This window comes from Alligator mississippiensis, chromosome 3, assembly GCF_030867095.1.
Source record: "Alligator mississippiensis isolate rAllMis1 chromosome 3, rAllMis1, whole genome shotgun sequence".
Taxonomy (NCBI): Eukaryota; Metazoa; Chordata; order Crocodylia; family Alligatoridae; genus Alligator; species Alligator mississippiensis.
Window position 1 is genome coordinate 127,544,892 of NC_081826.1, and position 14,247 is coordinate 127,559,138.

Sequence of the window (14,247 nt, forward strand, 5' to 3'; positions counted from 1 at the left end):
AAAAAACCAAAAACTGGGTAGCCGTTCAAGGTTTATTGTCTATAGTAGCCCAAGGATCAACTCAGGAGAAAGAAAAGAATCAGCCTTTGGAGAATGAAAATTGTAGACCAGCTTGAGAGAAAGAATTTAAAAACACAGATGGAGGTGTTGCAGGGAATGTTGTCAAAGGATACATGTTATCAAGGATGCACAGCTGAACAAGCCTGCAGATCACAGTGCTTGTAAGTGGAAGATCAAAGCGCTAGGACAAAAAGCTGAGCATTTCACAAGAAAGTGTAGCCACCACGAAGGGGCACTGTTGGTAGCTGAGGGGCCAAGAGGGCCAGAGCAAGAGCCCAGAGGAGACAACAGTAATTGTGAAATAAGGCAGCATGTAAATGTGAATGATGATAATGATGGCTCCGATTTGTATCATTCTGATTATAATCATGAGGATGATAGATGCGGTTCAATATTTAAAAGACCTCCTCCACACACCCTATTAAGGGAAGAGATGAAAGGAAGGGTTAATTTAAATCCCTGCGTCAGCTTATCCACAGTCAGATAAGACTTTTGTACTAGAGTTGTTAATTCCAGGGGATGGGAATGGTGTCAAGTCAAGATTGGTGTCAGGAATGTATAAAACCAAAGGGTTTCACAGTCCTTCCCCCGGATGTAAAGAGTAAGTCTGTGACATTAGTTAAAAAATGGGCAGACAGCAGTGCTGGAGTTTCAACAGTGCAGTTTCTTGGTGGCATGTGAACGTATTTAGAAGGCACAGCATTGAAACTCCCACTCCAGGATGTTATGGAGGGCGCTAAAGATTGAGCAGCAGACTCTAAAGGGTAACCAGGAGGGGAAAGAAAAGGCAAAGCTGGTTGATTCCCTCAGGGTGTAAGTGTAGTGTAGAATGCTGCAGTATAAAAGTAAAAAGACATAACTGGTGAATTGCTGAGAAAGGCTGGCAAAACATGAAGAAAAAAAATGGACTGGGGGAATCACACAATGTTGATTGATGGGAGTGACTCATTTTCAATTGTAAGCAACCCTTCTGCTGGAAACAAGTGAGGAGAAAAATATGAAGGGGTTTAATATAAAATGAACCAGTAGTACCCTTCTTACAAGTGAAACAATATGAGAAGGAAAGCTAGAAACTGGAAGACCACAGACTCTTTTGCTGTAGAAGGATTTAATGGTAAACTATCCTAAGTTCCCATTACAGAGGAATTATACATTTTACTAGGTTCTACTCATTGTTCAGTCAAGTTTGGAAAAATGTTAAATGACCCCTGTGGAATGTTTAGGGTCACAGACCCTAACAACATTGGGAGCTTTGATTGATTATGCTAACATGTGTTTGTAAACTGAAATGTGCTGTTATTAACAAAGGTGAAGAGGCTATAGTAATTGGAGCCAAATAGTCTTCTCTGTAAACCCCCTCTAACAGCCAAAAACTACTGCTAAAAGAAGATGAGTATTGATAGAAAAGGTGAGAAATGTCTTTAGGGAGAGTAAATAAGACTATAGTTTCTTTCTTAGAAACTATCTTAACAAAAGGGAAGATTTCATCAGCAAATTGCTCTCACAGACAGTACCTCTTTAAAATCCTTTAACTTTAAAGTTCCTTGTACAACTGACAGGGTTCTCAAGAGATTTTTTTTATCAAGGAATACCCAAAGGAAGCTGTCCCATTGTGCATGTTGTTAAAAAGGGAATGCCCTCAAAATGGGCCCCAAACATGCAAAGTAGGTAAACGAGCATGTCCACTCCTTGCAACTAAGGGCACCTATACACGTGAAAAACCTCTGCTCTGACACGTGTTAATTAGCAACAGAGTAGACTCATTTAATTAAGTCTGCTGGAGTGTACTAATTAGCATCAAACAAGCTTTAGTTAAAGCGCCCCTGCCACCATTTTGAAGCATGGGACACTGAATACATGTGATGCTGTGGATGCTTTAATTAAAGCGGCTCTCAGAGCCACTCTAATTAAAGTGCTTCCCCATCCCCCCACTCGTGTGTATAGATACCCTAAAAAGCCTGAAAAGGAATTTAATGAGGGGTGAAAACCCCAGTATCAACTGTTTCAGGTGCAGTTCAACAGACCAGGAAAGATGGTCCAAACAGTGATTCCACAAATACTTGTAATGAAGCCGCAGTTATAATAAAGAAGAAGGAAAAGTTGTGGGTATGCTAGTGGATCAAAAAACCAAACAGCTAAAGGAACTGAGCGCTAACTAACATCAAAGAAAGTGCCACAGAAAATGGTGGGATAGACTGATCCATTGGAACTTCAACCAAGGACTTATTCACATTATTATTCACCCATGACAATTGTATTATTGATTCAAATGATTGCTTTTTGTATTGTACTTTAGTTATATCTGTCTGTAAAATGATGGAAGCAACAAATGAATGAACAATATGCCTTGCTATTATGGAAAGAAAAAAAATAATAGAAAAATAGTAATGTAGTTTTATTTCCTTGTTCTCTTTTAATGTATAAATTTAAGTGGCTTTAATATTAGTAATATCAGTAGCTCTTAGCTTAAATGTTATTGGCTGTAGCTGTATTTACAGTGTTATGTTATACGTGTCACTTATGTAATCACCTGAAAAATTTTAATAGCCAGGCAAGAAACCCTCCTGAACAAGGTTGAGGTGACAAGACTGCCACAAAGAGGATCAGTCTCCATTAAGGGTTGCAACCTATTAGATGCAAAGAAAGTAGAGCTTGCAGAACCCAGTAACAGATCCATGCCATAAGATGGTAACAGTCATAATGACAGCAGGAGCAAGAGTGGATAAGGATAGTGAGAAGAAACAACAGTTGGTTTGCCAGTGGCTGCAACCCACTAGGCCAATGGTGGCCAAATAGCAGCTTGCAGGCTGCATGTGGCTCACGGCACAGTTCTTGCAGCTATCCAGGGCTTCTCCGCCAAAGCCCCACCCACTTCTCTCCAAGGCAGCTCCAGGGGACACCAGGCTGCCTTCTTGGGGAGAAGGCGGGGCTTCAGTGGAGAACATACACAACCCTTCCCCCCCCCGCCCCTGCTCTGCAGCTTCGGTGGAGGATTGTACGTGGCTCCCAGGGTGAGTAATTCTGGCTACTCCTGCACTAGGCATTGAGCTGGCTAGGCCTCAACCCTCTACCACACCCAAGCCTAAAAATGATAGTGCTGGAGCCTCTTAGAGGGCCAACAAGGAGAGGAGTATTGGCAAAGACCTGGCAGTCATAACATTCTCTGGCCCTTTAACTGATTCTAAAGCTACATGCATAACCTGAGGTAGGAGGGACTGAGGTAAGGGGTCAGACTGCTTAAACATGCTGATGTGACGTAGAAAAGCAGGGAGCTACGTTTACATGTAGAACCTGTAAGGGGTGAGAGACTGGAATACCCGAGAAGAGGCAAGAGAGAATCATGCTGTATGCGTGAGTTTTGAAACATGGAGAAGGAGGTGCAGATCCCAATAAAAACCCGGCAAAGATGAGGCCTGTAGGACTGCCCTCACCAGCTAAGACGACCCTGACCTATGGTCCCCCAGAAAAACTTCTGAATGCCTGGCTACAGACTCTGTCTTCAGGACTACGTAAGACTTATGCAAAGTTTCTGTTGTGTCTAATTTGCATGTTGTTGCTGTGTGTTAGCTTAAGCAAAGTTTTTCTGTTCTTTGTCACATACTTGGAATTGCAAATCACTGTGCTCAATAAATGCTCTCTTCAGAGAACAGACTACTCTTGTTCAAACATTCATGAATTCATTGCCACTACCTAAAATCTAATATTAAAGTCTGATAACACCATGAATGTCTGTTCTATTACAGCTACAAAACACTTTATGCAGGCTTAACATGCAAGAAGTATAACTTTTGTACAGGCCCTTGGTTTATCTATGAGACAGACTAAAGATACTGTGGGTGTAACTTCTCTAAACTAATTATATCTTCATCTTCTCTCTTGAATCAAGCTGGACAGTAATTGACTGCTCTTGTTATAAAAGTATATAAACCTGCTGACTCAGATCTTGGAAAGAAACTCCTTGACATCCAGAAAACATTAACTCATGTAAAGCAAAATAATGGTGCTTACATATCTGCATGCTAACAGGCCTTTATATTGGTAACATTTCTCATTAACAGTAATACATAAGCGCTGCAGGGAACTCACTTGCTCACACATTAGTGCTACTGGGTTGTTGACGCATCCATTGACAATCTGTGCTCCCCTTCCGACAGTGATTCCTTTGAAAGTTTTATCATCCCACACTCGGCCACCGATTCTCTCTTTAGCTTCTAGTATGATGACCTGTAACACAAATGTAATGCAAAAAGTTGTTGAAGAAAGAAGACAGACAAGGTTCGTTGGGTAAATCTAATATCTTTTCTTAGACCAATTCAAATAGTTGGAAAAAATTCTTCATTGCAAGCTTTTGGGCACAAACACCCTTTGTCAGGCTAAGGAAGCATCTGTGGTTGCTGTGTGCTCTTCCTGGATAGAATAAATAGTAAAGGAGACAGAGGCTCGTATGCATGCAAGAAAGTCAGTCAGTGACAATGTAAATAGGAGTCAATGGGTGAGAGAAAGGTGGTGGGCGGAAGGGATGGGGAGGGGAATGGATGTAGCTGGTAAATAGTGGAGAGATACTTGGGGAGTCAGATGTTAGGCAGGTTATCATAAATACAATGCCTATACATTTAGTCCATGATTTTTTGTATCCAGTAGGTTGATGAAGTGAAGTTCATGGGGTCATCTGTGAAAGGTGTTTTATAAATTCCCTTTGAGGATCAAAACTGAGAGACTGGAGACAGAGAGGTTTTCTTGTGAGAAATGTGCCCCCCACAGGTAATTGGGTATTCTTGTCTTTGACAGATGTCCAGTGTGCGTTCATTCTGGTACACAGTAATCATGAATTATATATAGACATTGGATTTTTGACACATTATAACCTGCCTAACATCTGACTCCCAAGGTACCTCTCTATTTACCAGCTACATTCTTTCCCCACCCTCCTCACTCTGGCTTCTTTAGTATGCATTCCATCCAGGAAGAGCACAGACTAACTGCAGAAGAGGGGTGTTTGTGCCTGGAAGCTTGCAAAGAAGAATTTTTTTCTATTATTTGAGTTGGTCTAATAAAAAAATATCAGATTTAAACAAAGAACCTTGTCTGCCTGTGTCCTTGGACCAATATGGCTACAACCTATACCCTTGAAGAAAGAATTGTTTTTAAACATACTTATCTAGACTCCAGGGTAAAGAAATATTAAGCCCTTTAGTAATGTCATTCATCTGTGTATTTTTCAGTTTTGTGGATAACCGGATAATGTAGTAGGCCTGTTTCACATGAGTCCTTTTCCCATTTGTAGCTAAACGGCCACTTTAAAGGCACATATAATATGCCAATGGAAATAAATGCATACGTTTAAAGTAAAGGTACATATAAACTTCAGCTAAAAATAATAAGAACAGAAACTGAGCAGATAGTCATTTCCTTTTAAAAATCAACAAGTTTTAGATGCTCTAATTTTCAGGTTTAAGAAAAGGGACTGCGTTTGTCTAATGCATGCTGACCTTTTTGCTGCTGCTTTTAAAATGAACTTAATATGGATCTAACATACTGAAAATATATATTTTGCTAATATGGTAAATTACATTTACAATTATTTATTTTTATGATTGACTATGTAATTTGTTGCAAAACATATTTCTGTATGATTGACCCCTGCATGACACTGCATCCTACAATGTAATGATGTTAACATTGTTTGAAAATGGAGCAAGAGAATAACAGATAACGTTTTAAAAAAAGAATACAGTCTAGGATTTTCAAAAGAAAATCAGGGAGGTTAGGTGCCTATCTCTCCTTGAATTTCCAGTTCTGCAAACATTTACACATAAATTGTCCATTGATTTGGATGGGACAATCTGTGTGCAAAGTTACTTGAGCGAGTACATTACTTCAGGATCAAGATAACAAGAGTCTAAAAAGTTAGAAAGGAAGAAGGCAAAGCCAAATCCATATAATTTATGGATATAGACCATGCCTCAAATATTTTTCACTCCAGTAAAATTTTACAAATAAGAACAATCATTTTTCTTTATTTACATTAACATAATCAAGGTCTTTATTCTAGGCACTATTATGTCCTCATGTCACTTTTTTTAAACAAGGATTATAGGAAAGAAGCACTGGAAGGGACCTCATGAGGTAATCTAGTACAGATTAAATCAAACCAATCAAGTGTGTGTCCAACCTGCTCTTGAGATTTTTGAGGGATGGAAATGCTGCAACTTCTCTAGGGAGCCTGTTCAAATGCTTGACCACCCTTGTAATCAGTTCCCCCTAGTCTTCAACCTAAGTTTCCTCTGCTGCATCTTGAGGTCATTGCTTGTAAACTGTTCTCAGCGGTCACGGAGGAAAGGACTATCTCCATCCTCTCTGTAATCGCCCTTCAAGTATTTGAAGACGGTTATTAAATCCCCCTTTGTCTTGTCTTTTCCAGGCTAAATAACCCTAGTTCTTTCATCCTTTCTTCATAAGTCATACTTTCCAGGCCCCTAATCATTTTTGTTGCTTTGTGCTGGACTGTTTCCAATCTATCCACATCTTTCTTGAAGTATGGGGCCCAAAACTGGAGACAGTACTCAGGTGAGGCTTCATCAGTGCTGAACAAAATGGAAGAATCATTTCCCTTGATTTGCAAGCTGTACTTCTGTTAATACAGCCTAGTATGTTTTTAGCTTTTCTTTTGCAGCAAGAGCACACTGTTGGCTCATATTCAGATTACGGTCTACTGTGATCCCCAAGGCCTTCTTTGCAGTACTGCAGGACTTTGCACTTCTCTATGTTGCATTTCATCTGACTGATTTTGAACCATTCTTCCAGTCTATCCAGGTCTACTGGTTCCTAGCCCCAGCCTCCAGTGTCTGTAAGTCCATCCAACTTGGTGTCACCTGCTAGACTCTGCTAGACTTGGTCCTGGCCAAAGGAGACAACCTGATGACTGACTTAAATACAGAGGGAAGTCTGGGCAACAGCGACCATGAAACCATAATGTTCACTACCCAACGTAAGGCAGACAAATTGGATAGCAGGACTGAAGTCTTGGACTTCAAAAATGCAAATTTCAACAAGATTAGATCACTAGTAGGGCAACTGCTGCGGCACCAGGGACCAAAGGCGAAAGGTGTGCATGAAGAGTGGTTGCTCCTTAAGGACACAATCCCTGAAGCACATGCGGAGAAAAGGTAACAGAAGGACTGGGAAGCCCTCTTGGCTAAACAGGGAAATCATGGTTCTCTTAAGAAAGAAGAAAGAGGCTTATAAACAATGGAAGCTCAGGGCAGGCCCCCAAGGAATACTATTCCACGATGGCCAGTATTTACAGGGAACAGATAAGACATGCTAAACCAGCAATCAAACTTAAATTGGCAATGGGAATCAAGGACAACAAGAAGTCGTTCTTTAGGTACATAGGGAACAGGAGGAAAACAAATGGGAGTGTGGGGCCATTGCTTAACAACTCAAGAGAGATAGTTACTGGCACCCAGGAGAAAGCTGAACTCCTGAATGAGTACTTCGCTTCGGTCTTTCACCAGACCAAGGGGAAAACCATGTCAGGTAGAGTACAGGATAAGCACAGTAGGAATAATAGCCTTCCTACTATTGCCGTAGAATTGGTATATGACCAATAACAAAAATTAGACGTATACAAGTCAGCGGGACTGGATGATCTTCATCCGAGACCACTGAAGGAGCTAGCCAAAGTCATTGTGGAACCCTTGCTGAAACTCTTCCTTAACTTGTGGTGCTCTGGAGAAGTCCCTGAGGACAAGAGGGTTAATGTTGTGCCCATCTACAAAAAAGGCAAGAGGGAGGACCCAGGTAACTATAGAAGCAGCGACTGGGGCCTCTGGGCACTTGCGGCAGAGCCCCCCTGCACAGCATGGGGCAGCGGGGATCTTGGCCCCCCACCCTGGCACCCAAATGAAAAGGACCTGGGGGTAATAATAGACCACAGTATGAATATGAGCCAGCAGTGCAATGCTGTAGCCAGTAGGGCAAATAATACTCTGGCATGCATCAATCGATGCATCTCCAGCAAAACCAGTGAGGTGATTCTTTTGCTCTACTCAGCACTGGTGAGACCACAGCTGGAGTACTGTGTCCAGTTCTGGGCACCACACTTTAACAAGGATGCGGATAAGCTTGAGAGAGTCCAGAGAAGAGCCACCCATATGAGCAGAGTCTTAAAAGGCAAGCCATACAAGAAAAGGCTGAGGGATCTGGGACTCTTCAGCCTGAGTAAAAGAAGGCTGAGAGGGTACCTGGTAGCAGCTTACCTCTACACTAGGGGAGTAACATCAAGGGCTCGGTGAACAACTGTTCACCAGGCACCCGAGGGGAAAACCAGGAGTAATGGCCACAAACTCCTGGAAGATCGATTCAGGCTCAACATTAGGAAAAACTTCTTCACAGTCAGGGTGTCCAGACTGTGGAATAAGTTCCCTCCAAAGGTGGTGCAATCACCTACCCTGGAAATCTTCAAGAGGAGACTAGACAGTCACCTTGCTGGGGTCACCTGACTCCCAGTTATCTTCCCTGCTTGGTGCAAGGGGCTGGACCCAATGATCTTCCAAGGTCCCTTCCAGCCTTACAATCTATGAATCTGCAAATTTGTTAAATGCGCACCCAATCCCATCATCCAAATCATTAAGATGTTAAAAAATACTGGATATAGGACAGACTTCTAGGGAACCCCACTTAATACCTCCTCTCAAGTAGACATTGAGCCATAGAGGACTACTCGTTAAGCATGATGATCGCTGGATCACTTCTGTATCTGTATCCCTATAGTTTTTTTGTCTAGACTGTATTTATTAGTTGGTTAATGAGAATGTCATAGGAGACTGGGCCAAAACCTTGCTAAAGTCAAAGTATGTCACATCCACTGCTCCCCACCTATTCTAGGTGGATGGGACCATCTCCTTATTAGAGAAGGCAATCAGGTTAGTCAGGTATGATTTGATCTTGGTGAATAACAAAGAGTAAAATATTTTATTCAAATACTGCTGTTTTCCTTTTGGGGTTTTTGTTTGTTTGTTTTGTTTTTTCCCTTCTTTTTAGGGTAAAACAGACAACCTGTTTCCTAGACATTCCCTAGAAACAGCGTTCCGTAGTTGAACTGTGGGTTCTGCAAATTTGTTTGCCTCAAGTATCCATCTGTAATTTTCCCCATTGAACAAAGGATTTCTAAATTCTGAGAGATGTGAAATCTGATTTAAGGTCTAAAGCTTCTTACCTTAATTCCAAAATTGTGAAGCTGTTTTGCAGCTGCTAACCCTGCTGCACCAGATCCAACAATAATGACAGATTTCTTTAAAAAGAATAGAGAAGGAAGAGTTGAAAAAAAACTGTGAGAGGGGGAAAAATAAAGGTGATCATTATACATTGTCAATGTTTCTCCCATTGATTTCTGCCAAACCCACTGATTTCATATGCTGTACGATCAGGCCTCTAATACTTTGATACTGGGCTGGTTGGTGGCCCAATTGTGGCCCACGGGATTTGTTGGTACAGCTACTACTAGCTCGAGAACGGAGTCACTTGCCCCACACTTCTTTGCCTGCTGCTGGTACAGCGGGAGCAGTGGGGGAAACGGCAACCAGACAGGAGGCTGTGGGCCACATGTTAAACTGTTACAGAAAGTTAGACAACACAGTGCTAAGAGTATGGAAAAAAAGCACAGTTTACTTCAGGGTTTTTATAAAGTAGGTATTAACACAGCTTGGTCTTGGCTACCATGGCCACGGAAACTGTGCATCTGATATGCCCATTTACTTCAGTGGAAGCAAATGCCTTGCCATGTTTAAAGCCAATCTTGACAGGCATGGCTTGAACTGCTGATTGCAAAAAAAAATCCCCAGATATGAATGGACAGAACATGCTGCTACTTAATTTCTACTGCATTAAAAAGCACAAAACATTATGGTGCCCTACATTGTGGTATTCTTTGGGAAGAAGATACTGGTCAGGACTGACTGACAAAATCCCTGTATTAATCAGCCCTTTTCTTGTCATAAAGTACAGAATCCTCTCTGTCTCTTGTACACAGCGAATACGCACAAGCCCCCGAACAATGATGTGATGTGTACATTTCTGAGGAGTGAGAGCTTCCTGCAAAGAGAAATAAAAACACAAAACAAAAGGTTATTTTCATAATATACTCCACATGTTCTCCTAGAGAGTAAAATTTACATTTTAAACTGTAATTCAATGTAACCATTAATTGTACAGTCCCAGACAGATTAGCAAAACTCATGGTCATTTTTATATGCCAGCCAACTGTTTAGGGGAGTTCTGATTCTTCCAGTTCTCCCAACAAAACAGAGAGAATTAACACAGGACAAAGAAAATTACAGTACAAGATACCTCACTACATCCACGACAGCCAAGACATTTGCTTAAATTTCATAATGTGATCCTAAGAATTCAAGTTCTTCTACCTCTTGCCACATGGATCTAGACAGTAAGGATATTTCTGCACTACTTCAACTAAGTAAACTCAGGATCACATCCAGAAATTTTGCATCACATAGGGGCACCAAAATCTAGAAATATTAATTATGGAAAAGCCCCAAGGGCTACTTACCTCATTTATATCAGATGTAATTCAAAAACAACTCCAATAAATTCAGTGGTATTAAATCAAAAGAAGCTAAAAGGCTTATGACCTGCTGTCTGAGGTTGCTTGCACGGTGACAGAGATCTAAGAAGGCAGCTGGGAGTTTGTAACACAAACAGCATGCTCCACAGAGCCATCTGGGATTGATCTTTTAATCTAGGCAATTGACAGCTAAAAGCTTTGATATCACATTTTTCCTCCCTAGTCATACTTAGCTAAAATTTTGCCATGAGCCTTTCTCGCTTACCTCCATCAACATTCACATAAACAAACAACAATGAAATACTCTAAAAGGCTATTTAGAAATATGTGAAATGCCCCTTTGCCAAACCTTAATACTCAAACATTTTTTAAAACAGTGACAGATCATTTTAAAGGAAGGTTCTTGGCATTTTCAACTGCAATTGATTTTTATGGTTTGATCCTATTTTTTTCTTAAAGACTTCCTTAAATTTTAGAATGCTTTGCTACATCTAAATGAAGAACATCCCATGTGAACTCTTGTCCTGGGAAAACTCCCCACACATCAGAGCAGCACTTGAGAGCACCTACTTCTAGTAAACATAAAATTATACCATTAATTATTAGCCTTGCTTACTTTGCAGTTTGTATACCACAGAGCCAGAATGAGGTTTCTTAAGGCCAGGTACATAGTAGGGTCTCTTGAATATTCTGGGAACTCATAGAGTTCATCTAGTTCCATGACATCTGGTCTCACACAGAGTGCTTTACCACATTCATTGGGCTGGTAAAAAGGCTGGAAGTATTTGTTCAACCCTGAAACTGAATAAAGACAGGCTGTGAATTAGTCATACTCTGCTGTATCACTGCTCTCAGATTATGTACTGAATATACAGAGTTCACCCTTCTACCTGAAGAGGTTTGGATCCATTCCCACTGCTTTGTTTTGTCAGATTCAAAGAACAGGAATGGAGTTCAGGACTGTGGGTGCAGAATCAATACAGGCTTAATAGGAGGAGTTCAGAGGACTCCATTTTTCAAGCTCAAGCTCCCTGGCCCATTGTTGTAGTGACTGAAAATAATCTTCCAACAGTTGTTTGGTGGTTTACATGAAATAAGGCTGGTTGTCTTGCTCTAGATTTTAACAGAAAGGAGCCTGGAACACAATGGTCAAGCTCTAGAGAGAATAACATCTGAAAAGACAGGAGAAAAGGAGCTGAGGTAGAGCAGCTGGGTGACTGAACTAACTGTCACTGCTTATCCACAGCCCAGGCCAATGGAAAAGAGAGGACTTAAACACCAGGATTGTCAATCTGACAGATTTTATTTAAGGAGGAAAACTGGAGCTTTTTAAGAAATCTAGTCTCTTTATCTGAGGCTCACAAGATTCTGCTATACCAGAATTGGTCAAAAAAAGTTGTATTTTAAAAGGAACCTATGCATTTTCACTCTGGCAGGGATACAACTGGCATTTGGCATGCAGATACCATGTTCCTTGTTCCACACCCATTTCTGCCAACAAAAGGTATTTCAGAAGGAATAGCAACCTATGCAGTCACTGTTCAGTTCAAAGGTCCAAGTTCAAAGATCTGCTTCTAAAAGATAGAGTGCTATACTTTTCAAAATGACTTGGGCACTAGAGTCTAAAAGTTATGCTCCCTAATTTAGAATAAAACTTATGCTCCTCAATTACCTTTGAAAAAAAGCCACCTTCAAACCCAAGTCATTGAGATGCTTTTGAAATTGTTAAAATTAACTCAGAGAACCTATGACTAACACAATCACATGGGAAAATGAATTTAATGAAAGGAGCCAAAGTCAAAAGGTGCTCTAGTCTGAGAGAGAGAATTCTTTCTTCTCTCTGAAAAAGAGCTGAATACATTGAAGATTAAGTTGCTAGCTAGATTCTGACATCAGCACTGCAGATAACACAGTTAGGTCTGCCATAGACTATTTTGTTCAGAGATAATTGAGCACACTGATACTTTCAAAATCTTTAAAGAATAATAATGATTCTTTGCATTTCTAAAACCCCATCTCATCCAAGAACTTACAGGCACTTTAAAGCATTAACAATTAAGTCCTCACAGAAGTGCTGTGAGGCAGGAAAGCATTATTGCCTCCACTTCATAGAGAATTAAACTGAAGCATGCAAAAGTGAAATGGTTATAGAGGGCGCATCTACACATGTGCTTTAATGCACCTATTTTACCATGCATTAAAGCATCACATAAAAAACCATGCAATTACGCTAATGTGCAGTAAAATAAGCTACTGAACATTAGGGCAGCCTAATGTGAATTTATTTAGTACCTCATTTTGGAGGTAGTAAATTTAAGGTGCATTAGGAAAAGCGCATTAATGCATATGTAGACATGCCCAGGAGGTCACAGAGAAGAACTGGAAATACAACATAGATTTCCTGTCACTGGGTCACGTGGCTAAACCTCAAGGCATTCTATTATCCTGATAAGCATGCAAGCTAAATATAAGTGAATTTATAACCTTCAAGGAAGGCCAAAAAATAAACTAATATTTATAAGACAGAGCTGTGAAAACAGTCCTTACCAGCCAAATTAGGCATGCTCTTTAAATGCTCTAACTTCACAGTGTTGGATTCACCCAGTAATCGGTTAGTGCTGGTACAGGATGGACTCATGCCCACACAATCTGGATAGTATGCAGCGAGAAAGGGAGCTGCTACACTGTCTTTCAGCAAGGGAGGGAGAATGAGCATGGAGTACCACCAGTGGTCTGAGACTTCAGCAACTCTCTGGTTGGACAGGGAAATGGAAGAGAGAGGACAGAAGACAACCATCAGTACTTCGAAAACATTTTGATTAGCTTTCACCCTCAGTACTAAGACCCACCAGAACTCAAAATACCAACCTCAGGAAAAAAAGACTTGAAAAAAAGACACACACATTTTCACCACACCAGTCCCTCCTGAACTTGACTTCAAATGCTGGTGTTGTTTAATGTGCCATAACAATTATGCTTCCATATGTACACAGAAGAAATCTAAGCAGCTAAGGGCCTATCTCCTATATCATGTTTGTTGGCATCCAAAACCAAGTCAGAGAAGCACTGGCATCTGGCTTAGATCCCTGAAAAGTAGATGTCTTCAGAGCTTGTCTAACACATGCCAACAATATTTAGTCTCTCACAAAGCACAGCAGTCATGGTCACCTTCATTCAAAAACACAGCTAGAGATGAAGGAGGAAGAGGTGGCAGTGATGGTGCTGCCACCTTCCCAATGAAGAACCCTAAGCATTAGGTTACAGAGTCAGGCTCCTTTCTTGCTTGCCCTTCTTCTGGCCCCAGGCCTCTTGCATTCTTAGCTGCTCAGCATCCCAGACTGAACAGGAAGGATAGAAGGTGGCCTCATCCAGATTATTCTATAACCTGGGGGCTAAAGTACTCATCTGGGAAGTGGAGATGTAGGTTTAGACTCCCTCAGACCGAGGAGAACTTAGACCCCTGGTCCTTCCACTTGTATGTGTGCTCCTATCACTAGTTTTTCCAAGTCAAAAAAAAGTGGCATCACCACCATCACCATCTCCTTCTCCAGCCACATTTAAAAAATACTAAGTTCTGCTCAATTAGGTGTCCAGCCCCAAAG

At 41.0% G+C, this 14,247-nt stretch overlaps 1 protein-coding gene across 2 annotated transcripts in view; it reads right to left on the minus strand.

Annotated features, from left to right (window-relative positions):
- KDM1B (lysine demethylase 1B) overlaps nt 1-14,247 on the minus strand; it is a 47,232-nt gene that overhangs the window by 18,410 nt on the left and 14,575 nt on the right. For both annotated transcript variants that reach the window (XM_014596956.3, XM_059724391.1), the window contains exons 8-12: nt 13,193-13,397; nt 11,262-11,446; nt 9,979-10,155; nt 9,281-9,355; nt 4,147-4,284 (exon numbers count right to left, since the gene is read on the minus strand). In XM_014596956.3, the coding sequence (XP_014452442.1) occupies nt 4,147-4,284; nt 9,281-9,355; nt 9,979-10,155; nt 11,262-11,446; nt 13,193-13,397 (780 nt within the window). The remainder of the gene's footprint in view (nt 1-4,146; nt 4,285-9,280; nt 9,356-9,978; nt 10,156-11,261; nt 11,447-13,192; nt 13,398-14,247) is intronic.